The sequence below is a fragment of the Symphodus melops genome (genome assembly GCF_947650265.1).
Source record: "Symphodus melops genome assembly, chromosome: 10".
Classification (NCBI taxonomy): domain Eukaryota; kingdom Metazoa; phylum Chordata; class Actinopteri; order Labriformes; family Labridae; genus Symphodus; species Symphodus melops.
The window spans coordinates 8,204,580-8,228,961 of record NC_136700.1 but is presented as its reverse complement, the minus strand read 5'-3'; the positions used below and the strand labels follow the sequence as shown (position 1 = coordinate 8,228,961).

At 40.7% G+C, this 24,382-nt stretch overlaps 1 protein-coding gene across 1 annotated transcript in view; it reads right to left on the bottom strand.

Moving 5' to 3' along the window:
• Positions 1 to 6: 6 nt before the first annotated feature.
• The window catches only part of LOC306830409 (leucine-rich repeat and fibronectin type III domain-containing protein 1-like), a 107,472-nt gene continuing 83,096 nt past the window's right edge, over positions 7 to 24,382 (bottom strand). The window contains 3 exon segments of the mRNA XM_079353881.1: positions 7 to 568; positions 571 to 979; positions 3,868 to 5,263. Coding sequence (XP_079210007.1) covers positions 80 to 568; positions 571 to 979; positions 3,868 to 5,243 — 2,274 coding nt within the window. The 5' untranslated portion in view covers positions 5,244 to 5,263 and the 3' untranslated portion in view covers positions 7 to 79.

Here is a 24,382-nt window from a genome sequence, read left to right as displayed (position 1 = left end):
CTGTGCGCAAGAGAAAAGTGTGCGTAATATGGCATGTCATATTTTTGTTTGTACATGTGTAAGGTTTTTTTTTTCCCCCTCACACTGTGCTCTCAAGCATCCACTCAGTGCTGCTGAACGTAACTCTCCTGTTGGCGAGCGGCGACGACTCCATGTTGAGCTGGTTGGTGGATTTGTGCCACCTCGTCTTCGCTCTGCGTGGGTAACTATGACTCTGAAAAATGGAGTAATCCCCTCCGTCAAACGAGAATCTGTGCCTAGTTCGTGCCAGCTCATTAGGGAGCAATCCCATGTTGGCCAGGGTACTTTTCTTGTCTTTGAGCCTGGGAGCCTCCTTGGTGCCAGCATTGGGGCCTATGAGACACAAGGACATGGTGGAACCTGTGAGGCTACTGTCTGTCTGCGTGTCCTCGGACGGAGGGCCGGAGCGCTGAGCGTCCAGGCTGGTTCTCCTTTTCATCTTGTCTACACTCAACGGAGGCAGCTCCACCTCCAGGATGGCAGTGGTAGCTCTTGGATTTCCCTCTTTTCGTTGTCCATTCCGTAGAACCAGTGCCATACACTCTTTAGGCGTCCAGCCTCGCGCTGGCCCTCGTCGGAAGGCTGCTTGGAGGTGGAGCGCTGCAGCCGCTGCTGACTGCCGTTGGTCTGCGAGTGCATGCTGGAGCTGACTTTGGTTTTTCCGTCCTCTGGGCTGCCATAGGCCTTGTAACGAATCATCAGGATGATGATGAAAACCAGCACAGAAGCAACAATTATACCACCAATAATGATGATCATGGTGCCTCCCAGGAACTGGCTGTGCATGAAGCGGCACTGGCTGACCTCGTTGGCCGTGTGGAACTGCACACATCCGACCACACGTGTGGCCGTTAATGATGTGATGCCGTCGTCGTAAACCGCCAGCACGCAAAGGTCATACTCCCGCCCTGCAGCCAGATCATTGATTACGAAGTTCTTGCTGGTAGATGGGATCATTCTGCAGGGAGAGGAGACACAGAGTATCGGTTAAAGACGTTGACAATTAATCATCAGAATTACAACGCCCACATTTGCAGATTTGCATAGGGTGTATTAAATCACACAAAGGTGCCAGCTTCACACATCAGCAAGACAACAGGGCCATCACAGCTCCTCCATTAAATATCACTCATTCTGCAACACGCACACAAAAAGCCCACCACTTCATTAGAGCTGACTTATGAGAGAATATGCTGCAGTATAAAACAGCAGTGAAAAGTTGCTCCATTGGGTTTGTGTGTAAAAAAACAGCAAGGGTAACTTGCGAGGTGATAAACAAGCCAGATGAGGCTGACTATCTAACAATATGTCTCAACAGCTGCAGGACAAGTGATGCTGCCGCATGATGTGGCGGCAGTTTTCATGTGTGAATACTTAAGGTCACATTTAGTTGGCAGCTGCAACATTACACGACTCTAAATACGGTGGAGAGGGAGGTATTGTCTTCAGGTCAACATTGGCGTTTATATAATTAGGAGATTTTCCCTTCTCCCTAAAGGGGGGCTCTGATGGTTATCATTTGTAGGTAATAATGTAGCACCCAAAGACAAAACAACACTCAGCTCCATGCCTAAACCGGATGAGGAAATTATGCAGGAGAGCGACTCATTATGTCTTGTAAAACCTCAACAACAACCAAAAAAAAGACGACTTTAATAAACTCTGTGCGTACATAAATCCAGTATAAATCCTCCACCAGATTCAGATCATCAGCGTCACATATTATATAAGAAATACATGAAACTTATTCTCATATTTGAGACTGCATTGTCAGAAGGGTTGAAGATGTTTTATTCATCATTTAAAAAAAGGAGAGCTTCACTTACATAATCATGGAGACTTTTTAATCCAAAGTCAGATATATTGAGTTTTCAATCGTCGTCAGTGAAGGTGTCAGTCACTCGGGTCACGATGATTCAAAGTCTACTCCGAAAGCCAACTGAACTTGTTTGAAGACTTTGAAGATGTTTGCCACTCATGCAAAAGACTAATTCGTTTCTTAACGTATGCTCTTTCTACATGCACACTATGTTGACCCTGTGCTTTACAGTCTTTCTCTTCATTTATTGATTTTTTGAAACTGAGCAGTGGTCAAAGTTAGCTTTTCAGTTTGAGTTTATTTTTCTTGCATGATAGTCCACTTCTAATTCATTACACAGCTATCATTGTTAACCACCTTTCTGATGAAGATTTCATAAAAAAAAGACAGTCGGCCATTAACATGACATATCTCCAGCTTGACTTTAATGCTTGCGACAAACATGTAAATGTAATTCTCTGAGGGAGGTTTATATCTATCCTATTTATAGATAGGAAGTGATTCATTGATTCCTGTTAACAGCATAGCAGTTTATGTGATAATGTGTGTGCTTAGGGTTAGGGGGGGCTTGTAAATATAATTCCATCTGTCAAAGGGGGGGCTGGAAGGAAATGTTTGTGGACCACTGCATGAATGTAACCCTACACAGTAATGCAAAAAGAATAAAAGGATTTTTTTTGTTTGCAATACTAAACCTTTTTCTTGAGTGTTACAATAACAATTAATAGCAACCAAGGGCCTAGAATTAGTTGCCAATTTCTCAGCATTGTTGGCAAAGGCACCTGGAAACAGTTACTGCTTTGGTGTAATGACTTTATATCAAGTACAGTGCTCAGATTTAAATCAGGGGTAATTGTACTTGTACTAAATTATCTCCTTTGTTTGTAGCTAATTAATAGTGCATTAAAAAACATATATACTGTATTTATTTATTTAAAAAAAACTCCAACCTGAGTAGCAGAGCTTTCTTTTTTAACCCATAAATCACAACATGACTCCTTACAGCCTGACCTTCAGGTTGGGCACAGCTGGTTGAACAAAACTATCCAGCTGTATACAATGGTTCAAACTACTTCTGTAAGGTTCAGTCCTGCAGTCATGAATGATGCAAAGATATGTTGCTGTATCGCAGCTCTTATCTCGTTCTGTTCTGTTGGGGTCATAGTTGTATTTCTCTTTTTTTCAGTTTACGTGCTTTTTCTTTTCTTTTCTTTCTTTTTTTTTTTTTTTCAATTATTGACTAGAAATAAAACCTTTATCCCAACTGCACTTACAATGGTTTCATATCTACTTGTTTAATCAGTGTGAAGAATTTGATAAAGTTAAATATGATCACATGTAATCCATATTTTACACAAAATCAGAATGTTTGTAATTACATTTTGCTTGTAATACAGGGTGTACTTATCTTTAATTTTGAATGTAAGACTTTAACTTTTGATTGAGCATTTTAATTGAGTGTTATTGAAACTTTGCCTAATGTAAACAAATGATCTGAACACTTCGTCCAACACTGCAAGCCGAGCCTATCATTAGAAAACCACATCTCATCACACTCTGTGTTTCCACCAATTACTGCAGACACTTGCTAATGATACAAACAGTTACATGTGCCGAGGTAGTTTGCCTTCCTGTTTTTAATTGTCATTTAATTTTTGAATGATACTGAAAAGGCTTTTCAGTCTAGTCGAGAGTGCTCGACTCCATCTACTGAAGACATTACATGCTGTGAATTATATATGAAATCTCTTGGGTGTACTGCACATTTAAAGAATACTGATGCTGTGTTTGTTTTGTTTTAAATTATGGAAAATATTCAGCCTTAATGTATACCCCAGATAGACTACAGGAGCTCTGCTTATTTGTGGACATTCTTAATCCATTTGCCATTTTGGGATCTGTCAATCTGCCATAACGTACCGCTGTGTTATTCAGCAGATGGTGACTCCAGATGTCTCACCTTTTCTTGTGTCCCTGCTCCACCACCACCCTCCTTTCTCCCCTCCCCTTCTTCCAACCCAGCTTACCTGTATACCAAAGTATCATCTGCCGTGCTGTTGTACTGGATCTGGTACATCCTGATGCCGGGGATGTGACGCTCAGACGGCCAGCGGATCATGGCGGAGGACGAGGTCAGCTCGGAGACCATCACCCTTCTGTCCTGCTTGTCGTAGCCCTTGGTGTCGTTGCCAGATTTGGAGGAGGTGGTAATGTCGGAGAGACCGGGGTCCTCACGCATGTGGCCTGTGTTGTTCACAAACAAGGGTAAGGGGATCATGTTGATCTCGACAGCAGCTGTGGCGATGCCTGCGGCATTGGAGGCAACACAATTAAACGCGCCGCTGTCCTTCAGCGTGGTGATGAGAATATCAAGGGTGCCATTATCATACAGGATGGTGCGCGAGTTATTGTGCACCAGCTTGCCATCTGGAGACCTCCAGTGAATTTCGGGGTCTGGATCCCCCACAGCTTTGCATTTGAGAGTTACTCCTTGCCCTTCCATTACATAGGGCTTCATGGAGAGATGTTTGGTGATCAGTGGAGGCTCACAGATAAACTCCTCCTCTTGGATGGACCAGAAATATTTGTCCATGAGGTGCTCAGGGGAGGCACAGGTCTCCAGGTCGTCCTCTCTCGTCAGCCGGCGCAGCCACAACAGCTCACAGTTACAGTGGAGTGGGTTACCTCCGAAGCTCACCGCCAAAGTGGATGAGCTAGAGCCTTTGGCGTCAGAAAGCACCTGAGCGTGCTGGAACAGGCTGTCTGGCGGGAGCTTCTGCAGCCTGTTGGAGGTCATGTCCAGGCGGACCAGCTTGGTGAGCAATGTAAATGTTCCCGCTCCAATGTGGTCAATCAGGTTGTGGTCAAGGGTGAGCGTGTTAATGTTGGTCATGCTGGCTATGGCCTCCCAGGGAAGCGTGCGCAGATTGTTGTTGGACAGATCCAAGTCTTCAATTGTTGACACAAATTCATCGAAGGAGTTCTGAGCAACCTGGTGGATCTGGTTGTTCCCGAGGATGAGGTGCCGCAGGTTGACGAGGCCTTTGAAGTGGTCACCCTTTATCACACTCAGACGGTTTCCGTCCATGTGCAGGGCCCGCAGAGACCGCAGGCCGAGGAAGGCGAGGGGCGTGATCTGGCTGATGGTGTTGCGAGACAAAGTGAGGTGGACCAAGCTGGTCATGTTGTAAAAGTCTTTCCTGCGGATGATGGTGATGAAGTTGTCGGTGAGTCGCAGCTCCACCGTCTTACGATCGATGGAGGGGGGGACGAACAGCAGACCGGTCTTAGCGCAGAGAAGAGTCAGAGTGGGGGAGAGGTGCTGGCAGATGCAACGGCCTGGGCAGCTGTATCCCTCCACCAGAGCCGCACAGAGCAGCACGCACAGAACCAGCCGCTCCATTGTTGATCTGCTTCCAGGTCCTGTGGAAGACAAACAAGAGAGTCAAAAATAAGGATCTTTGGATTGATAACTGGAGTTGTCTTTATTAGAGCCTACTGCAGAGATCCAGAGCCTGACCTAGATTTCTGTGACTGCCAGTGACGTATCAATCACAAAATGAAATGGCGCTTTTCAGAAATAATTTCACCTGAGATGATGAAAGGCTGTGTCTGCATGTGTCTGTAGCCCTCTAATGCAAATAAAATAATGTTTTTTTGCGCAACTTGGCTACATCATCACTGAAACATGTATTTTATTGATTCTTCACAATGCAGTTTTCCAAACTACAGGTGTACATTTTCATCATACAACACGGCTTGTGTCTCTTTCTCACCCTGAATTTCACATCAGGATGGATAATTAAGGGCAGAAAAGGGCACCGGCCAACAAGGCTCAAGGTTTTTTACATGACCTTTTCATGCTTTCTGTTCTCCCTTAGCTGCAGAAATGTGCTGCAGAATTAGACAGAAACCTGTCATGTTAATCACAGCAACAAAAAGTGGGAAAAGGTGAAAGCAGAGGAAATATGGCTTGTTTTTCGTCGGAAGCTCTGAGGATGCTCGGATTCTCTGATTCCCATTTAGAGGTATTGATTTCAGGGCTAGGAGAGAACACGCCTGTGGTGACAGGAGTAAAAAGTGATGCTTTGGAACAATAACCATAAGAGACCCCAGTGGAACATGAACAGTGATGTGCGGATGATGACACTGCCAGTGGTTTTTACCCTCCTTGGCAACCATCTTGATTGCTGATGCCTTAAGCCTCTCTGTTGATGTGAGTGCCTGTTATCGGCGATAAAGCAAAGAGATGACAACTGTCTGTTCTCATCCAGGTTTAGAGAATGACTGCAGCCCACTGCCCCATCCAGCCCCTACAGGGAGACACTTTTGATCCCTGCCATATCCGATGCGTCAATCAACGGCAATGTCTCTCTTTCAGAGGTCCAGCATAATTACTTTCATACACTCACAAGAGGCTGGCGGAAATGTTTCCCTAACATAATCTTTGTTTTGTCTGAATAGTTTTAATAGCGGGTTTTTTTTTTTTTACACCACATGTCACACCTACACATTCACACACTGACGGAAAAGGGAGTAACTAACCCCATAGACATGCATAGAGTGTGGTATGCATATGCATATATATATATATATATATATATATATATATATATATATATATATATATATATATATATATGTATATATACTGTATACTGTATATATATATATATACTGTATATATAACCTCATAGCGAGGCCCAAGCACACATCAGACATTGTACTGCGGGAGCTTGATATCGAACCTTCCTGTTTAAAGACGACTGACTCTACCACTGAGCCACAGCCGCGCTTCAGCATGAACAGCCCTGATTTCAAGTTGATTCGAAATAAGGGTTCATATAATTCTTTTATACATTTATATTCTCTTTCACAAACATCTCCCGAGCTTCACCTTATTCATATGCTTTGCACAAGGATTGTTTTTGGCCAAACAAACTTGGTCTGATGAGAGTTATGAATTTTCCAGACAGCCGGAGAAGTGAGAAAGTGAGATGTGCTGTCTTTTTTATTTCCGCCTGCATTGCAATTCTCAGCCAGCGATGAAAAGTCCCAGTTGTGGCTCCTTTTTTTCGCTTTCCTGCTCTCTCTCACACATACACACACACACACACACACACACGCACACGCACACAAAGAGGCTGCTGTCTTGCTATTGTCTAGCAGACAACAGGGCACCTCGTTAACTATGAAATACTGCAGTCCAATCAGAGAATTTCTGTCATCCAAATTAAAATCTGGGTTTGTTTGTCATCTTTTAGGAGGAGAGTAGAACCGCTTGAAACACAAGTTTAGGCCAATGAGTCGGTTTCAAAAGCGCGTCGATGAAACTGACTCATATGTGCAGATATACTACTTACACAACATTCCATTTGAGGATATCGAAGAAAAAAAAAAAAGAAGGCTGAACCCTTGTTTGTGTTTACCCTTTCCATCCGCTTTGTTTCCATTGTGCACGCTTTCATATAGTGTCAGTCTGTGAAAAAGATCCACTGCAAAGGTTTGATATTGAAAAATCTTCCGCCCAATTTAATCACCAATGAACACAAAGAGAAGAAATACAACATGCACAATTCGTTATTTTCTGCACAGTGTCACATTTATACTGATGATTAAACCTTTTTTCTTTTTGCAGAAACAAACACTAGCTTGTTCACTCTGTGAGAAAATTTCCAAACCCCCCAGAGAGAATTTATTTATTTAGCAACGCTCCTTTATTGTTGGCAGCACAGTGTGCCTGCCTTGTCTAAATTAATTCCCCCTTTTTATTTTAACTCTCTCGGCAAGCGAAACAATGAATTATTTTACAGCTGAGCAGATGACACATCCTCTGTTAATGGACTTCTGTAAAAGAGCCACAGAAAAGGTGAGAGGATTTTACAGCCTAACGATCTCAGGTTCAGAGTAATCTGGTATTGTCACTAAACTTTGTTAAGTTTCAATCTAGTGGTGACCTTGTGTTATTGGGTTAGTTTTCACATGGTAACTAGGCCACGAAGTTCACAGTTTCTTGGAGGACCATCTGTGCCCGAGCATTTCCTGCCACACCGTTGAGGATACTCTATTGATCTTTTAGCATCTCAGAGAAGAAGGGGAAAGGGAGGGGGTCGGAGGGGACTTTGTTGCCACGGCAACACTGATGTAGAATGTAGGTCTTTGAATTGCATTAGGATGATGTTGAGCTGCCCGAAAAGCAAGGCTTCAATCTTAATGGGTCCTGGGAAGGTAAGGAGAGACGTGAACAGATGTAGGAATGGCCCAGTAAATGAAAAGAAAAGGGCAGCTCCGCCTCACATTTCTATTTCTGTTTTATTACTTCATTTTAGCAATAGCGAGCAACAAATCGATAGGTGGACAACAAGGAGAGAAAAATAAGCAGCGCAGGAGTTTAGGGTTGTTGTTTTGTGTTGTTGTTTTTTTTGTTTTGTTTCGTGTCCAGTCATGCAAGAGTACAATCTTTGACAGGGGTCATAACTTTAAAACAACATAAGTATTCACTTTCTGACATATCCAGATTCAAATCATTAAAATAAAGAACCACAAATTTGCATACACTCATGCACACAATAATCCCCGTGATGAATATGTCTTTACATGCTTTGTGTGTGAACATGTAAAAATGTGCAACTACTTTTACTCTTTTAAAGTCCCTTTGCAAACTTCAATTAAAGTGCATCCCTGTTTACTTTTAAGTACTGTGAGATGAGCTGTATACCTCATTTTTATTGAAATTTGAAGATTGGGGACCTAGTAAGCCACCAAGGAGTGAACCTGACATTCAACACTACGCTCAGGTTTTCTAAAGTTGGAACCTAAAATCCATTGAGTTTTCTTTGACATTTATTGCCCTTGGCTACAAAGGGTTGAATTAATATGATTTGAATGGTAGGAAAAAAAAAACACCCTGCAGGCCTGGAGAAACAATTAGAATATGAGACTATAGTAGCATAAAGTATCTTTTAGCAAACGGTCAAAGTAAACTCTGAAACATGTTTATCATGAATCTAGTCTAACTAAAGGAATCGTATAAGTCCAGGAGAAATCATCAATTGTGGAAAAAAAACATTACTGCCTTTGTTATTAGTTACACTGCTCTTCAAAATGACTGATCTTTATTGAACAAAGAAGAAATTGTACAATAAAGAGATCTATTCTTTTCCAATATTAATTACAAGTCTGTGATTCATTGGAACATCTGCAAATACTAAGTTGCATAACAGCAGTGTCACTTTGTTTTCTTCCACATCCTGCCATAATGCAGCTTTTAATGAGGAAGTTTCAGACACATCTGACGGCTAAGTAGCGCTCTGATGACTGATGACGCTCATCTAAATTAGAGGATCTGTATTAGAGGTGTGTGTGAGTGGGCGGGAAAGACAAGCATGAATATAAAGAAGTTGATTTAGATGCTGGAGGGTGTGTGAGATAACAAGCTGTGTTTGTCACTCATATCAGGAGAGGGGACTGTGTGTAACTTCATGTGTTTGTTGCTAGAGGAGACAGGTACACAGTGTAGGGGAGCGAAGGTACCTGCTTTAAATACAGAGGAGTCAGAATGAAGATTGAGGCTGTTTAATGCTTTAATGTGTCTTAATGTGTCTAATTTGTGATTCTAAGCACTCTATGCTAATGTTGAGTGTTTTTCAGGTATGCTTCATCTTCTTTCAAAGTCTACTCTGTATTCTTGGCTTTAAGGTTGATAACGGTGGAGATGTCCCATGAGGCCCCTTCTAACATAACCTTAATTGTTTTCTCTTTTGGTAAAGGGTCTTTAATTTTCTGCCTAACATCTGGCTGTGTGGTGATTATATCATTTCATTTAGACAACCAAACTGGATAAAGCTGCACAGAGTCAACGGACGGAGATATTAAATGCCAACAAGAATCTTTTCAGTTTTCAATAATCAGCTTAAAATGCAGAGTTTCGGCCAGCTTTAGTATCTAGTTTATCTGCTTTTCTGCAACAATTTTCTGGTTCTTAATCAACCTTTGAAAGAAAGAAAAAAGGGGGTTGATTTGGCCCATTGGTTCGGACAAGGCAAGCAGTTAAAGATATTTTTACGAAATAAAAAATAACTATTTTTTAAACATCTTTTAAAGCATAAAGAATATATTCTTCCTGACAGCTTGCTGTGTTTGCGACTTAGCTGATCAAACTTCTATCACTATCACTTACAGTACAAGCACAGTTTTGCACAACATGTAAGTGCAGTATAACACGCCGAGCCCGACAACATAAACACATAGGAAAACATAAAGAAACACAAATACACATCTGCATATCCATGTGTCTACATATAGACATGCAGACAAACAAAGATAGACAGCCGTGCAAGAAAAGCCAAGAGAAAAATAAATGAACTTATTTTTCAGGGTGGAATAGATTGTGTAAATGTGTGTTGTTCTAAAACACACTGACAGAAATAAACGGCTGCTTCTTAAAATGCTCTTATGGACACAAAAAAAGGTCTGAATAATCAGCCGTTTAATGAAAAATGACTCAAAGTAAAAGCTTAGAAAGCATCATAAACAATGCAGGAGGAATCAGACGAGAGCGGAGAGATGCTGTCTCAAAGTGCTCGTCCTACATTTGACTGTGAAACACCTTCGTGCTGCTGCGTTTTTTTAATACAGCTTCAGTTTACACATTAAACAGACTGAGGCGCAGTACAGAATCACAATTCGTCTTCTGAACTCTGGATGAAGCAATAACATTTTTGAAGTAAGAGGTCCACATTTTTTCAAAAGAAATGAGAAAAACAGAGGGCATCTGTATCGGCTCATTTACATCGACATGATGTTTGACATTTAATTAGCGGCCCGAGAGTTCTTCAGAAAATACTCACAAACAAATACACTTAAAGAAGTGAGGGCTTTGTTAAATTAAAAAATACATGAAGATAAACCGGTGTCTCATAAACTACAGAAATGTCACCAATAACCTAGGCATCTCTTAAATAAGTGTTCATCCATCCATTTTCTTCAGCTTGTCCAATTTCGGGTCGCGTGGCAACAGGCAAAGCAAGTCAACCCACACTTCCCTCTTCCAGCTCCTCCTGGGGGATTCCAAGATGTTCTCAACCCAGATGGGATATATAATCCCTCCAGCGAGCTTTGGGTCTACCCAGGGTCTCCTCCCAAACCACCCCAATTGGCTCCTTCAGATGAGAAGGAATAGCGGCTCTACTCAGAGCTCCCCCCAAATGCCGGAGCTCCTCAACTATTTGTAACTTGCTTATTTGGTGATTGACAACGTTTTTGTGCATGAATGTAGAATATGATTTAGTTCAAGCTTCTCAATTATAAGGACTTTGTGGCATGTCTTGATTGAGATGAAGGTGCTTGGGTTATGGATTTTTATTTTGACAATACAAGCAATTTGAAAACATCATTTAGATGTTGAGGAACTTGCACTGGCATTTTATGCAATATTTTACCTTTTTGCAGACCAAACAATGGATAAAGTCAGCCTGATTGAACATGCCAACAAATGATCTAGTTTGAACTCAAAATGAATGAATGAATGAATATTAAACCAATGTATAACTTGAGTAATTAAGTTACGAGTATAAAAGTCATATGAGTCCTTTTTTCCCCATTGCCCCATTTATTTTACATGTTACTGTATAGTATAACTTAGCATCGTTTTCCCCTGACTCACACATTGGCAGTAGGGTGGAAAGGGGATGTATCAAAGAGGGAGAGGAGAGTAATGAATGGTAAATCCAAGACTGCAAGTCCAATCAAAGGAGGTTTTATGACCAAATAGATATTCATTTCAATCACCAGGCCTGCTGTTGCCCCTGTTTTTGGTCATTTGTATAAGCCAAATGATGGAAGTCTACTTTTTTCTGGTTGTCTTTGTCATCTTCACTTTTTCAGATCGAAAATAATTGGCTATTCAAAAAAAGAAGAAAATGTACTATTCAACAGAAAGTGGAATAATTATAGTGGCAGCCAAATGCAGTTATATTACAAGTTATTTAGTCCAGGCATTTCTTGAATGTGACTTTGAAAACAGTGAGTATAAACAACGTTAGAATCTGCCCTTACCGTGGAAAACATCCACAGGCACCAGGAGACTGTAAGGGTATTTTGTGGACATGACTTTGTCAAGAAACCGTAAACGCCAATTAGACAGTGCAACAGTGAACTGTTGCTGCCCTTGTGTGACTCATGTCAGGCTGCAGGCATAATTATTGACAGTCTGAGTTCATCGGTCTCAGCTCTGTCTGCAGCAGTGGACGAGGAACCAAGGCTATAAGGCCCTGGGGATTTCTGGTCGCATCTCATTGTGGGGGATGGGAGGTATTTTGATCAGGAGGAGTATTTGCATATTATAATTATGTCTGCATGCAAAGACGCGCTTCTCAATTACATCCAATTTAAAACTTTCATTGAGCAACACAAACAATTGCAGCTCCATAAACTTTAATTGTTAGAGTCTTTCCCCAAACAAGATAGCATCATGATTAGATAGGTGCTGCTTTAGTGAAGTCATGCACGTCCTTTTTTTGATTGATTGTGACCCTTTACCTCCTACCTGTACTAAATACCTCCCTTCACTGACATTCAATTCCCTCAATAAGGTCTGCTTTAGTTACTGAACACTACCCACACACACACACACACACACACACACACACACACACACACACACACACACACACACACACACACACACACACACACACACACACACACACACACACACACACACACACACACACACTTTTCTTTTCTTATGTTGAAATAACATCTTTTCGTAAAAAATCTTTTTGCATTATACAGTATGCACTTTGGGCTGTTATAATAAGACAGAGCACTTGAATAATTAAAAGGAAAATTATATCCGTTTACAGAAATGGAATACCACTGATTTTACACATTAAGTGATTGATTCAAGCTTAATGTCTCACATGCTGCACAGCATCCTGATCACTGTACAACCACTGAATCCTTCACCAAAGCAGTCTCATTAATCAGAAGTACCATATGACACATTATGGACTTATTAGATTTGGTGTTGTTCCAGTCAATCCACTTTCTGCACAAATTGCCTCTGCAACTGTGTAAAACAACCTCAGACTCCTCTCCATCTGCTAGCTGTCACAATTAATAGAATAAACAGGACAATGTGCTGCCCTCACACTGACAATGACGACTTGCTTATTTTAGATTTGCTCTGAGAGGTTTTGCAGAGCTAAACACTTACAAAGGAAGCTGGCCCGTCAGAGTTTACTCTTTGGATTAAGGACACTGCAGCAGTTATGATGAAATGCTAAAAAGAAAATTAACCACAGTGATTCATGTTCCCAGAGGTGGAAGAAATATTAAGGTTTTTGATGGACTACAAATAACAATATCATTATTAAAAAATACTCTGTTACAAATAAAGGTCTGGGAATCAAAATATCACTTCATTAAACATCCATCCATCATTAGCTCAGCTATCCTGAGGGGATCTCAAGGGGCAGAACCTTGCTTATCTGACATTTGACAAGAGGTGTAAACCCTGCACCGGTTGCCTGTCAATCACTGTGTTTTGTGCACCGGAGTTACCAATTCTACATTTCATAAAAGGTCTTTACAGTAGCTAATTATAGTAATGGAATAAATGTACGTATAGCTGTTTTGCAGCACAGAATAATATCATCTATCAATCAATTGCCTTTCATTTACAAGGAGCCCAGAATGAAACCTACATTTTCGCACTTTGTAAAGAAAGTCTTGAGCATTGTTTTTGTCATGTAAAAAATAGTGGCACGGAAAAATTTGAACAGGCAACTCAAGTAGAACCAGATTCATTGGAGAACATCCATCTGCCAAGAAAGTAGGAAAGAGGATGAAACAGACAGAGAGATAGTCAATGACAAATGATAAACTACACGAAGAGCCCGCAAATGAGGTATAAAACACTTAAACCTGTTCACTGAACTGACTCCAAAACACTAAATTTGTATCTTTGGGCCAAAAAAAAAGGGAACATCTTTTTCCGAGAGTGAGGGGCTCGGCCTTATTTTCTTCCATTCTGCTGTGATTTTAGGATGTAGGACGTCCTGACATAAACAGACAATACACAGTCTGTCTGCAGCTCTTTTCTACATGCCGTTTCCCTGACACTTTCCAAGAGAATGCCCAAGTACAGTCGACATACGTCAAAAAGAGAAGTAAAGCAGAAACAAACAAGCCCTGATAAAAGCAGAGACTGCTGGAAAAAAACAATACTAGGATAGACAGAGATTCTGAATGACACCCAGCTTATGGGATTTCTATTTCTAGCTCAGTTATTTTGAAATCCAGTGACAGTGGTTTGTCTGTTACAAAGGCTGCAGCATGATTGTCTCATCTGTACGTTGTTACTGCATGTGCTCCCATGTGGTGACAGTTTTGTTTGTCCTCTACACTTAACATTTTATCCACTTGACTGTTTCATTTTAATCACGTCTTCTTGTTTCTCAACAAAGCGGCTCAATGCCTTCCTCACTGAGAAGACTGAATAGATCGTCTGAATTGGTGCCTTATGGTGCCACTTTGAGCTACTGTGATGCTGAGGAATCCACACTCAGTTTCAAATCCTCCTCCCAAGACTATCATGCTGCATTGATCCTGCTCTGTATGTACCCTTGCAAGGTAATATGTATGCCCGTTTTGTGCACCAATGCCACAGCTGACTCTGGCTAAGAGCTGATTTACACTGACGAGTGAAAAGGAATCAAATAACTGAACTGAGAACCTCCCCTGTGTTCATTTTGCAACAATACAGTCGCACACTGATCCGTCATTAACAAAAGCTAGTGTCATCTATTGAAGCTGGATTATACTGACCTGCTTTTTCTATAAGAAAGGAATTGTTTCTGTATAACTGAAGACCATCTGTTAATTACACAACAGGAACATCCTGAATAAACAATCACTTTGAATAGATTATAAAAAGGCACCAATTTAGATTTTAATTCAAACAAATCACAAATGCACACACCCACAACAACAGATCCATTGTGTTTTTTCATTAAGGATAAAACCTTTACAATGCATCGCCATCTATTATGGTCACACTAATGATTTAGGAGTGTAAGGTCTGTGTGTAAGCCCCTCTAATCCAAACTGTGAAATCTCAGCAACTGTTGGATGGAGAGAAATACCAATTGGTTTGTGGTCGCCTCTTGATAATTTGTGATGACATTCGTAGTTCTCTGACTTTTCATCCAGCCCAAACATTGGATACATTTCTAAACTGTCCAGGTTTGTTTTGGACTAACTACCTGTCAAACAAAGGACATTCCAAGTCATACTCCACCTAGTGAACCTTAGCATGCAAATATGCTAACATGTAACTTGTTCTGAGTCCAAAGTCATCAATCAAGTCATCTTGTGAAGTGGCCTGAAGCTTCTAAATATGATCCTCTAGGAGCCACATTAAAGAAATAACTTGCAATGGTAAGTTTAAGGCCCTGGGTACAAGCATGAATGTTCAGTGACTAGTTATAGATTATGAAATGAACATTAGTATGTATATATTAAAACACAGCAGGCTTATTGACGAGAACATCTGCTTATATTTAAAAAAATAATGTTTTCTGATAAAAGAAAATCACATGTAATAATGTTTGGACATGCAGACAGACAATATTTATTACATAGTAGACATTAAAAAATGTTAACATTTTAGTTATTTGGAGGCATCGACAATACCTGGGTAAGTTTGGAGGGAAAAAAACCAACATTTTTTTTATGTCACAAAATCTCATAATTTATTTAAAGTGATGTACCTTAGTAAAAACGTACGCTGAGTAATTTATTCAGAAGAGCTTTAAATAGTAGATTTGAAGGTCAATTGATTATCACCTTCAACAGGGAGAATGGGCTCTCTTTAATGTCTATACCACAGCCTGAACGCCTGTTTACTACATTAACTTTGGCAGCAGGCTGAGGTCATCCTGCCAGAAGAGTACAGCTTTATGGCACTGTAGTTCTAAAAAAAAAAAAAAGCCAGTTAGCCCATCTCTGTACAGCTGATACAGAGGCTACGAGAAAGAGAACAGTGAAGGTTGAAGCTAAGAAGAGAAGAAGAAAGAGTGACCTGAGTAACAGTTCCTACAGCATCATATTCTGATACACTGAGCCACTTCCCAAAGTGAGTGTGTTAGCATGCACCTCATAGCATCACTGTGCCATTAATGCAGACACAAACATCTGCATGCATTTGACTCTCACTCTTGTTCAACTTGTACGGTACAATGTTTCACCTCACATACAGACCAAACTAAACGTAGATCACTGCATTCATCATCTTGTTTCTTAAATCAAATACAAAGTAAATAACCAGGGTGTGCCTTCTCCTTACTGACTGCACTATGATTTAATTAACAAAAACAATTGAGATTTATTACCAGCGGGATTCACATGAATAAATCTTTTGCATAAACTGGACCCAATAATGAAAAACTCACTCGGCTCTAATTGATATAGAAGACAGCGGCCCAAATTCACTCAAGGCTGTAATACTTCGGAGTGTGTGTTACAACCTCAGAACGAGGTATGACTGCATGTGATTCACTCAGTGCACATAAATAATGGACCGCAGAGCTTCAATTTGACACACTTCATAGGAAAGCCTGTGCAAAGTAGCTTTAGTCAGAACTTTTGTTAAACAGTTATTGGAGGAATTATATTCATATATACATTGCAAAGATTCTGAGCCTTACTAATCCCATCTCTGCGTCTATTAGAGCACCTTCTAAAGTCAATACATACACAGTGGCAGTGGGGCAGTAAATACTCATAAGGTGTAGAGTTTGTTTTTTTTGGCTCACATGCCATAGAAGCCTGTGCTGGGGTTGTCACTGACTCCATTGGGATTTTCACGGACAGGATCTCAAGGTGCAGCCAGAGCGAGAAGGGTTTCCAGTTTGAGGGCTTCAACAATTTTTTTCGCTTCTTGCTGATAAAGGAGTTTTGTTGGTTTCCTCAGATGGGCACCTCCAACAGGTATTGAGGCAGTTTGAAGCTGATTGCGAAGCAGCTGAGACGAGGGTCACCACCTCCAAGTCTGGTTCTCTGCTGGGACACGGCAGATTGCTCCCTTTGGGTGGGGAGTGAGTCTTTGCCCCAAGTGAAGGAGTTTAACTTTTTCAGGGTCCACAAATCAGGGGAGGATGGGCCGTGGGATTGACAGACGGATTAGTGCAGTGTCTGCGGCAATGTACTGGACCGTCATAGTGAAGAGAAGCTGAGCCTGAAGGCAAAGCTTTTGATTTAGCAGTCGATCTTCATTCCAACCGTCACCTATTGTCAAGAGCTATGGGTAGTGACCAATAACATCACTGATACAAGAAGCCAAAATGGTTTTCCTCTGGGAAGGTGTGGCTCTGGTGGCAGTGGTCAATAAAGAAGAGGTTTCCTGTTTCCCTTGAATCTCAGCTCGGATCAATCCTAATCAACTATCAGGTTGTAATGGATCTCAGACCTTAGGCAGTTGGATGGGGATTTTTAGTCGGACTATTCTATGCTCTTTGCTTGAACAAAGTGCCTTTTTTGATCCTATTCTGGAGTTCTCCAGCATTTTCTTACCATGTATTTACACTTGCTGCATTTCATGATGGTCTTAAATAAATATTTAACCAACATCTAATGCATGTAACCTTACAGTGACCAGCTTAAGAAAGAATCTATGCAGATGTTCCAACCCAGTTACTTCACATACGCGTGCTCAGCTTAAAGGGATACTTCACCCATTTGCATGAAGCTTTGTATCATTAGAAACATGGTAGCAGTGTTGAATGGTCGTGAATCCAGCCCTCATTTTGCCCTGAGACGAGAAAAATATGTTTTTCTTTGCCTGGAAGTTTTCTTCATGTGATGCAATATGACGCTTTTTGCATCACATGAAGAAAACTTTCAAGCAAGGAAAAACAATTTTTTTTAAACAAGTTAAAATACTGTAGCTCAAGAGCAACTAAGATCTTACAGCTCTACATTGCAGAAGATGTGTTCAATGTTAGCGTGACTTACAAGACTACTATAGCCACATTGATGCTTAGTTGGGGGGAAAAATTACTTTCCTTTAAATACTGAAGTTAAAACCTGAATATGTTTTTTCTTTTTTTTAAGATTTATTTTTGGGCTTTTTGTGTATTATTGTAGAGATAGGACAATGGATAGAGACAGAAATCCGGGCGAGAGAGAGAGAGAGAGTGGGGAATGACATGCAGGAAAGGAGCCACAGGTCGGAATCGAACCCAGACTGCCCACCCCGAGGACTACAGCCTCCAAAAGCGGGGTGTGCGCACCACCCACTGTGCCACCAAGATGCCCCCTTAAAAAGGTTTTTTATAAAAAGTTTCATGATTGCTGAAGGGATTTTCAACATCATGCATTCTCAATGCCTGATATCCATGTAAAATGTTTCTGCCTTCAAAATAAAACATTTATGGTCCCACAAGCTGTGGTAGATCTTTCTTTCTCGAAAACTACATAACATTAATGCAGTTAAGGTCAGCAAAAAGATTCAAGCAGAGATTTGACTGAAGAACTCAAAAGCTAAATGGACAGTGACGGAGCGCAGGTGAAAACACAGGTCAGCCAAAGTCAGTCATTCAGCACATGCAGAGAACTGTGGGATTTGAAAGGATTCAAACCAATCCTGAGTTTGAAGACCTCACATAAATATGTAATGAGTCCATCTTATTTATGGAATACATTTTGAGACATGGCAGGGAACAATCAGTGAGTCATGTTGAGGAATATATACAATAAGTGAGTCATTGCAGTTACTTCAACCATAACGGCTGATGAAAGACCAAGTCTGGGAATCTATAAATATTGGTATAATGAATATTGATGTCTAATGTTGGATTTGGCTGTTAAGAAGCAACATACAATAAATAGGGAATATCATAAGTTTATGAATGAATTTATGATGACTACTTTGACCAAATCTAAAGGATGCAGGCTAAAAATACATGTACTTATAATAATTAAACATTTACAAAGCTTCACCTATCCTATGTATTGTGGAAACATGGGACAGTTGTGTTTGAAAAAGTAGCACCTCCTGTGTGTGGTCCTCCTCCTACAAGTAAGGTATTCACCTCCTTCTGACACAATGCACATTTTCAATAAGTGAAAAAATAAGCAGAAAGAAATCATGACCCGTGTCTGTGCATATTCCTCCAGTCTTTTTTATCCCTCCGACGAGGTTCAAACAAATGTCAGGGTATAAATAGGCTGGCATGGTTCATTCTTCAAGGATAAAAAATTCTTCTATTCTGCCAACATCATAATTATTCGGGGAAATCAGGTCAATGTTTTACATCCATGACATATTAGTGTATTAACAAATTAGATGATTTGACAGGATTACAGCAGACGAGTTCATGCTTTAAGAGTCCTCTGTAATGAACCTGTCAGGCCTGTTATTTGAGTTTTAAAAAAAACAGATTTAGCTTTCTATTATCAGTAACTTTATTATCCCTTTTCTACACATTTTTCTTCACGGCCCTGCACAGAGTTAATAAAGTTTAGTCTATGTGAATAACGATACCTTCACTTTCATGGAAAGTCAGTGCCACAAAACGTTTATCAAGCTACAAGTTAAAATTGTAGATGTCTCACATACTTGCCAAAGGGAATACTATTGATTAAAAGAACTGTGACATGTTGACCTCCATGCTGGTCTTCAAGGCAATTGAGAAACTTTTGTTTTAAATAAACTGTGACAGTTTTTAAAAAGTACATTCTGTGAGTGAACTATAGTAAAAGATTAAGAACTCTAAATCTCGGAAACGTTCGGCCATTATAGTCTATCATCCAAAATCTGAGCAGACATCAGTTTCTCCGTAATTTAGGTGAAACCAGAGGTTAGTATTAAAGACTACCAGGCAAGACTTCCTTTTCCATGTGGCACTGATGTCTGCAACGCAGACACCATCAATTTGTTGTCCGTAATACCCCAGAGTAGCGCCTGTTCATCTTTTGAGTCTCAGTTCAAACGTAGAATGTTATACTGCGGTTTCACTCTGGTAGACTTCAAAGTTTGAGCTCCAACAAGAAACATATTTCAATGTGATTTACTGGCAATCTTTGTTTGCCAAAATCTTAACCTCATGATGAAAATTTGTAAAAAAAATTTTTTTTAAAATCAAGCTTTGTAAGGTCTAAAAATCCCTTTCAGTTCATTTTGTTGAGTGAAGGTCAGTTCGATCGTTTCTGATGTGTTTCAGGTAGTCAGGGAATCTAATTGGCTTTAACAAGACTGTGTCAAGCAGAATTAAGGCTTCAGTTAAAATGTTTGATCTATAATGGACTGTTAGCTTCACATTAATGCAGATATCAACAAACAAACACACATAGACAAACCACTCATCATTGAAGCTGCTTTGTCATTAGCGCATCATTTTATCTCTATACACCAAAGCCTGCTGATGTCTAATTGGTCATTACAGCTCAGTCTACAAATGTTCTACAAACTGAAAATCAAAACACTTCATATGCTGAAAATCATAACCCCTGTTGCGGATTCCTCATTTCTACGTAAAAATGGTAAACAAGAAATTAAGATCTATTGATTGAAATAATTGTGCTGCAGCAATGATGGACAGGAAGGGCTGCAACAGCAGTTGAAGCAAGTGGATTATGAGTCATATCGTGGCTGTAAAATAAATGATAAATTCACAACTTATTTGGTGGAATTGTATGGTACAATCAGGAACTGCCGTTTAATTTTCGTCTTCCGGTAGTCTTATCAATTGGCTGCAAAATCCAATTGCAGGCCAAAAGCTGTCCTGTTAGGAATAACCTGAGAAAAAAAAAAACAAGCATTGATACGCTTTTATAGGATTTAGTTAAATGTGCTTTTTGGATTTTGTTCCTTTTTATTTGAGAGAAATGGGAATTTAATTCAAAATTCTGCATCAATCAGATCCCAGAAATCCTATGTTTCCCAAAATGAAAGAAATGATCAACACAAGCGCCTGCCCAGATCAGAAAACAGACCTGTAAATAAAGCTGCTGCCTTGGATTTGAATGCATTCTCAAAAAGATTTCAGGATCACTTCCCAGGTTTGATGTATGATCTGAAAGGAGAGGGCAATGTGAGTGATTTTTTTTTTCATGCTCTTTCAGAGCGCTCTCTCCTGTAGACTTATTTTCTCAGTGATTGCATAGGGGTTTTTTTTCCGCCAGGTGCCTGGCCAATCATGCTAATGAATGGCATAGAAAATAACACAAGACTTTCCAATTAGTGGAATACATACAAAAGAATAGTGTTAAAAAATCACAGCTGTTTTGCCTGTTTCATGTTTTCTCTGCTCTGCCCTAACTCTGATACTGAAAGTGACTGGGATTTTTTCAAACTCTACATTTCTATAGTTCCCTCTGTGCACTAAACATTATGTTGGACAGAAGAGAAACCTGCTCAACAGCATTATTGCACTTTAATATTGCTATGTCCATACCATTTGTCCATTACACTACACCCGACGAAGCTCATTGTGCTGCCAGGACCACTTATAACATCCCTGCCTCATGTGCAGATCCTCCTTCTCCTCCTCCTCTTCACTCTCTTCTGCCCATGAGCCAATGCAAATTACAGTAACAGCTTGGACGTGAGTATAATCTCAAGTGGTACGAGCTGGGCTTCATGGCGAGGCATGCAGGCAGATGGAAGCAAAGACTCTGCCAGGACTCTTTAGGGGCTCCCACTCTTTCTCCAGCATGCTAGACAATGGATGAGCTGTGGCTCATAACCAGTTCCTCGTCTGCCACTATCATGCGGCCTACTCCCAAACGCAGCATTTGGTAAATGGTATGAATAGAGGTAAAAAAAAAAACAAGGGGTCTCCTGTCAAAGTGTTTTTAGATCAATGCACAGATGGACAATGATACTGGTAACATAACAACATGAGCATCTCACAGAGCAGCGGGTGGAGGATGAACCTTTACGCAGGCACATTTATGATGAAAGAGTCCATGTGTTTCTGTGTGTTGCTTCGCCACAGGTGGTAGAAGACCTTCCCCTGAGCTATGGTAGGGATTCAAAAATAGCTTTTCAAATAAACAATATTTTCTATTTTGCATAAAGTCCACATTTGAAGTGCGTGAGCATTTGTTTTAGCACCTTAAGAGAATATCTTTGAATCTCTTAAAAACAGAAGCAGCAACATTAATCATTAATTAATGCAGAATACTATTCCATTGAGTCCACCATTAATTCCAAAACTGTACACACTATACTGCGCTGTGCCTGAACATACATCATCCATGCAAATATCATACAATATACACTACAAAGTCTCATCTCATTTGAGATTAGCTGATATATTTTCTTGGTCTTAGTTGCCTGAGGGATAACAAATGTACAGTCTTATGCTTGAGGATACTTCTGATTACTTAACTTCTATCCACTGACTCTGACTTCAGTAACTTAGACGTTATTAAAAGCACCAAGTCAAGGTGTGTCTTGCTCTGTATTTTGTGATGCTCTGCAGATTTCTCCACTGAATGAAATGATAAATTCATAGCATTAGGAACTGTCAGGGGAATTTTTTTTCTGTGTGGTTGCGGGTACATTTTGAAGGTTAACAGCTTACCTCTTTGGATTCAAGTGATGCTGTAAAGGATGCATCAAAATGTAAAGCACCTTTTGTTTTGAATGACTGAGCTCCGGGCTTTATGCTTGCGTGACAACACAGATGAGGGGTTTCTTCTGATACACCTGGGAGAGAAGCCTGTTTGTGCACACAAACACTGATTGTGCTATTCTTGGCCACTAATGTAAACAGATTCTAAACAGATTCTCGTGTTAACAGCTAACAAGGATGCTTATGGAACAGGGAAGTGCTTTTAATTATGCGATGTTGCCGAGACATGCGCCCCACAGGAGGTGCAAACAAAGCCCCTCTCTCTGGTATGGATACATAACAACAAAAAGTACAAAAGATTATGATGTATGAAGAAATCAATAGATGATGAGTCAGCTGTGTGTCAAGATGAGACCGTTAAAGTGACTCACTCTTCAATGTGTTTGCCAACCCTGAGTGCATCTGCACTAACAAAAAGATATTTGACTGAGGGAGAGAAACAAAGAGAAAGCTTCGAGACGCTGAGCACAGCGCGCCTCGGGCTACACATCTACTGTATCTGCCTTGTGCTCACACGCATGCAGGTGTGTTTGAGTTTATAATATTTCCCTTCAACTAACATTTGAAATAGCTTCAGCTGCACCATTGCAAATTCACAAAGGCCCTGGTGTTATTGTGAGTCATGTGTGACATGGAGTGGATACAGATTAACTTCTGGTGATGATTACGGCAGGAGAAACAAGAATCAGGTGCAGAGATGATATCTCAACGTAAACCTCAAGCCCGTCACCGCCTTCTTTACTCGGTATTCCAGGAATCATTGACAGCAGGAATCAGATTACTTTAACAAGAGAACACAAAGCGCAGGATTGAAGGCGTACATGCACACAAGAATTTTGAATATGAGAGGGTAATAACTTGACCTCCTCCTCACTCTCCCCCCGATCCCTGATTAAAAACATGGATTCACTTCCTACTTACTGAGCAGCTTTTTCTTTCTTGTAGTAGCATAATTTGGCAGGAACAGAGATGAAGTGGAAGGGGAATCCTGTTGTAACGCCTCTTATCGCCCTCAAACTTGACAACCAGGATTAAGCTACACTGCTAAGAAGAGCTGGGGGAAGATATCCGAAGAATACATAAAGGCCAATACTGCTGTACTTTCACAACACAGAATTATTCGACCAGAAAGAAAGGTGAGTTCCTCTCTTAAAAAAGGATTAATTCAACTATGGGATTATTGTTGTGTGTGTTTTTTTTTTGTTTTTTTTTTAGGGCAGAAACAGAACAGGATGTCTCACTGTGCACAAAATATGCAGAGTTATGCAGGGTGCACGGCTGTTGTAGATGCTGCTTGTTAGGTGTACTATGAAGGGGGGAGGGAGAACACTGAAGGGAACAGCAGTTATGTTCAATTCAGTAACACAAGCCGGCTAATTAGCATTGCCCTGCCATTCCCTTTGAACTAGAGGAGGACAAGTGGGAGCCATCATATTTCTTTGTTCTCTGCACTGTGAGATGCCCCCCTGACCGCAGAAACCACAGAGGCTCTGACCACAGCGGCTCAGAAGGAGGGAGAAAATAAGCTTCAACCTCCGCTCCTCACTCAACTGACCCGAGGGAATCACCCAGACCGTCTCCTAAAACTACGCCCTTAGCAAAGCACACTCACCGGCAGCCCGCTGCATCTGTAGATATGTCGCCCGGATGTAGTGCGATGGCATTTTCAGGATGCACACCTACTCAGAGTATGGCAGACAGATGTTAAGGGGATACAGGTACCTACTGCACTTCAGACGCACAATTATTCTCATCTGAATGCTCTCTGAAGACGCAGCACAGATCATTAACTATATCCTCTCATGCACCAGGGTTTGTAATTAATAGTTTGGTGCTATATAATGTACGTTGGAAACATGAGGCCATGTTTATGTACTGCTGTAGCATTTTTGAGCAT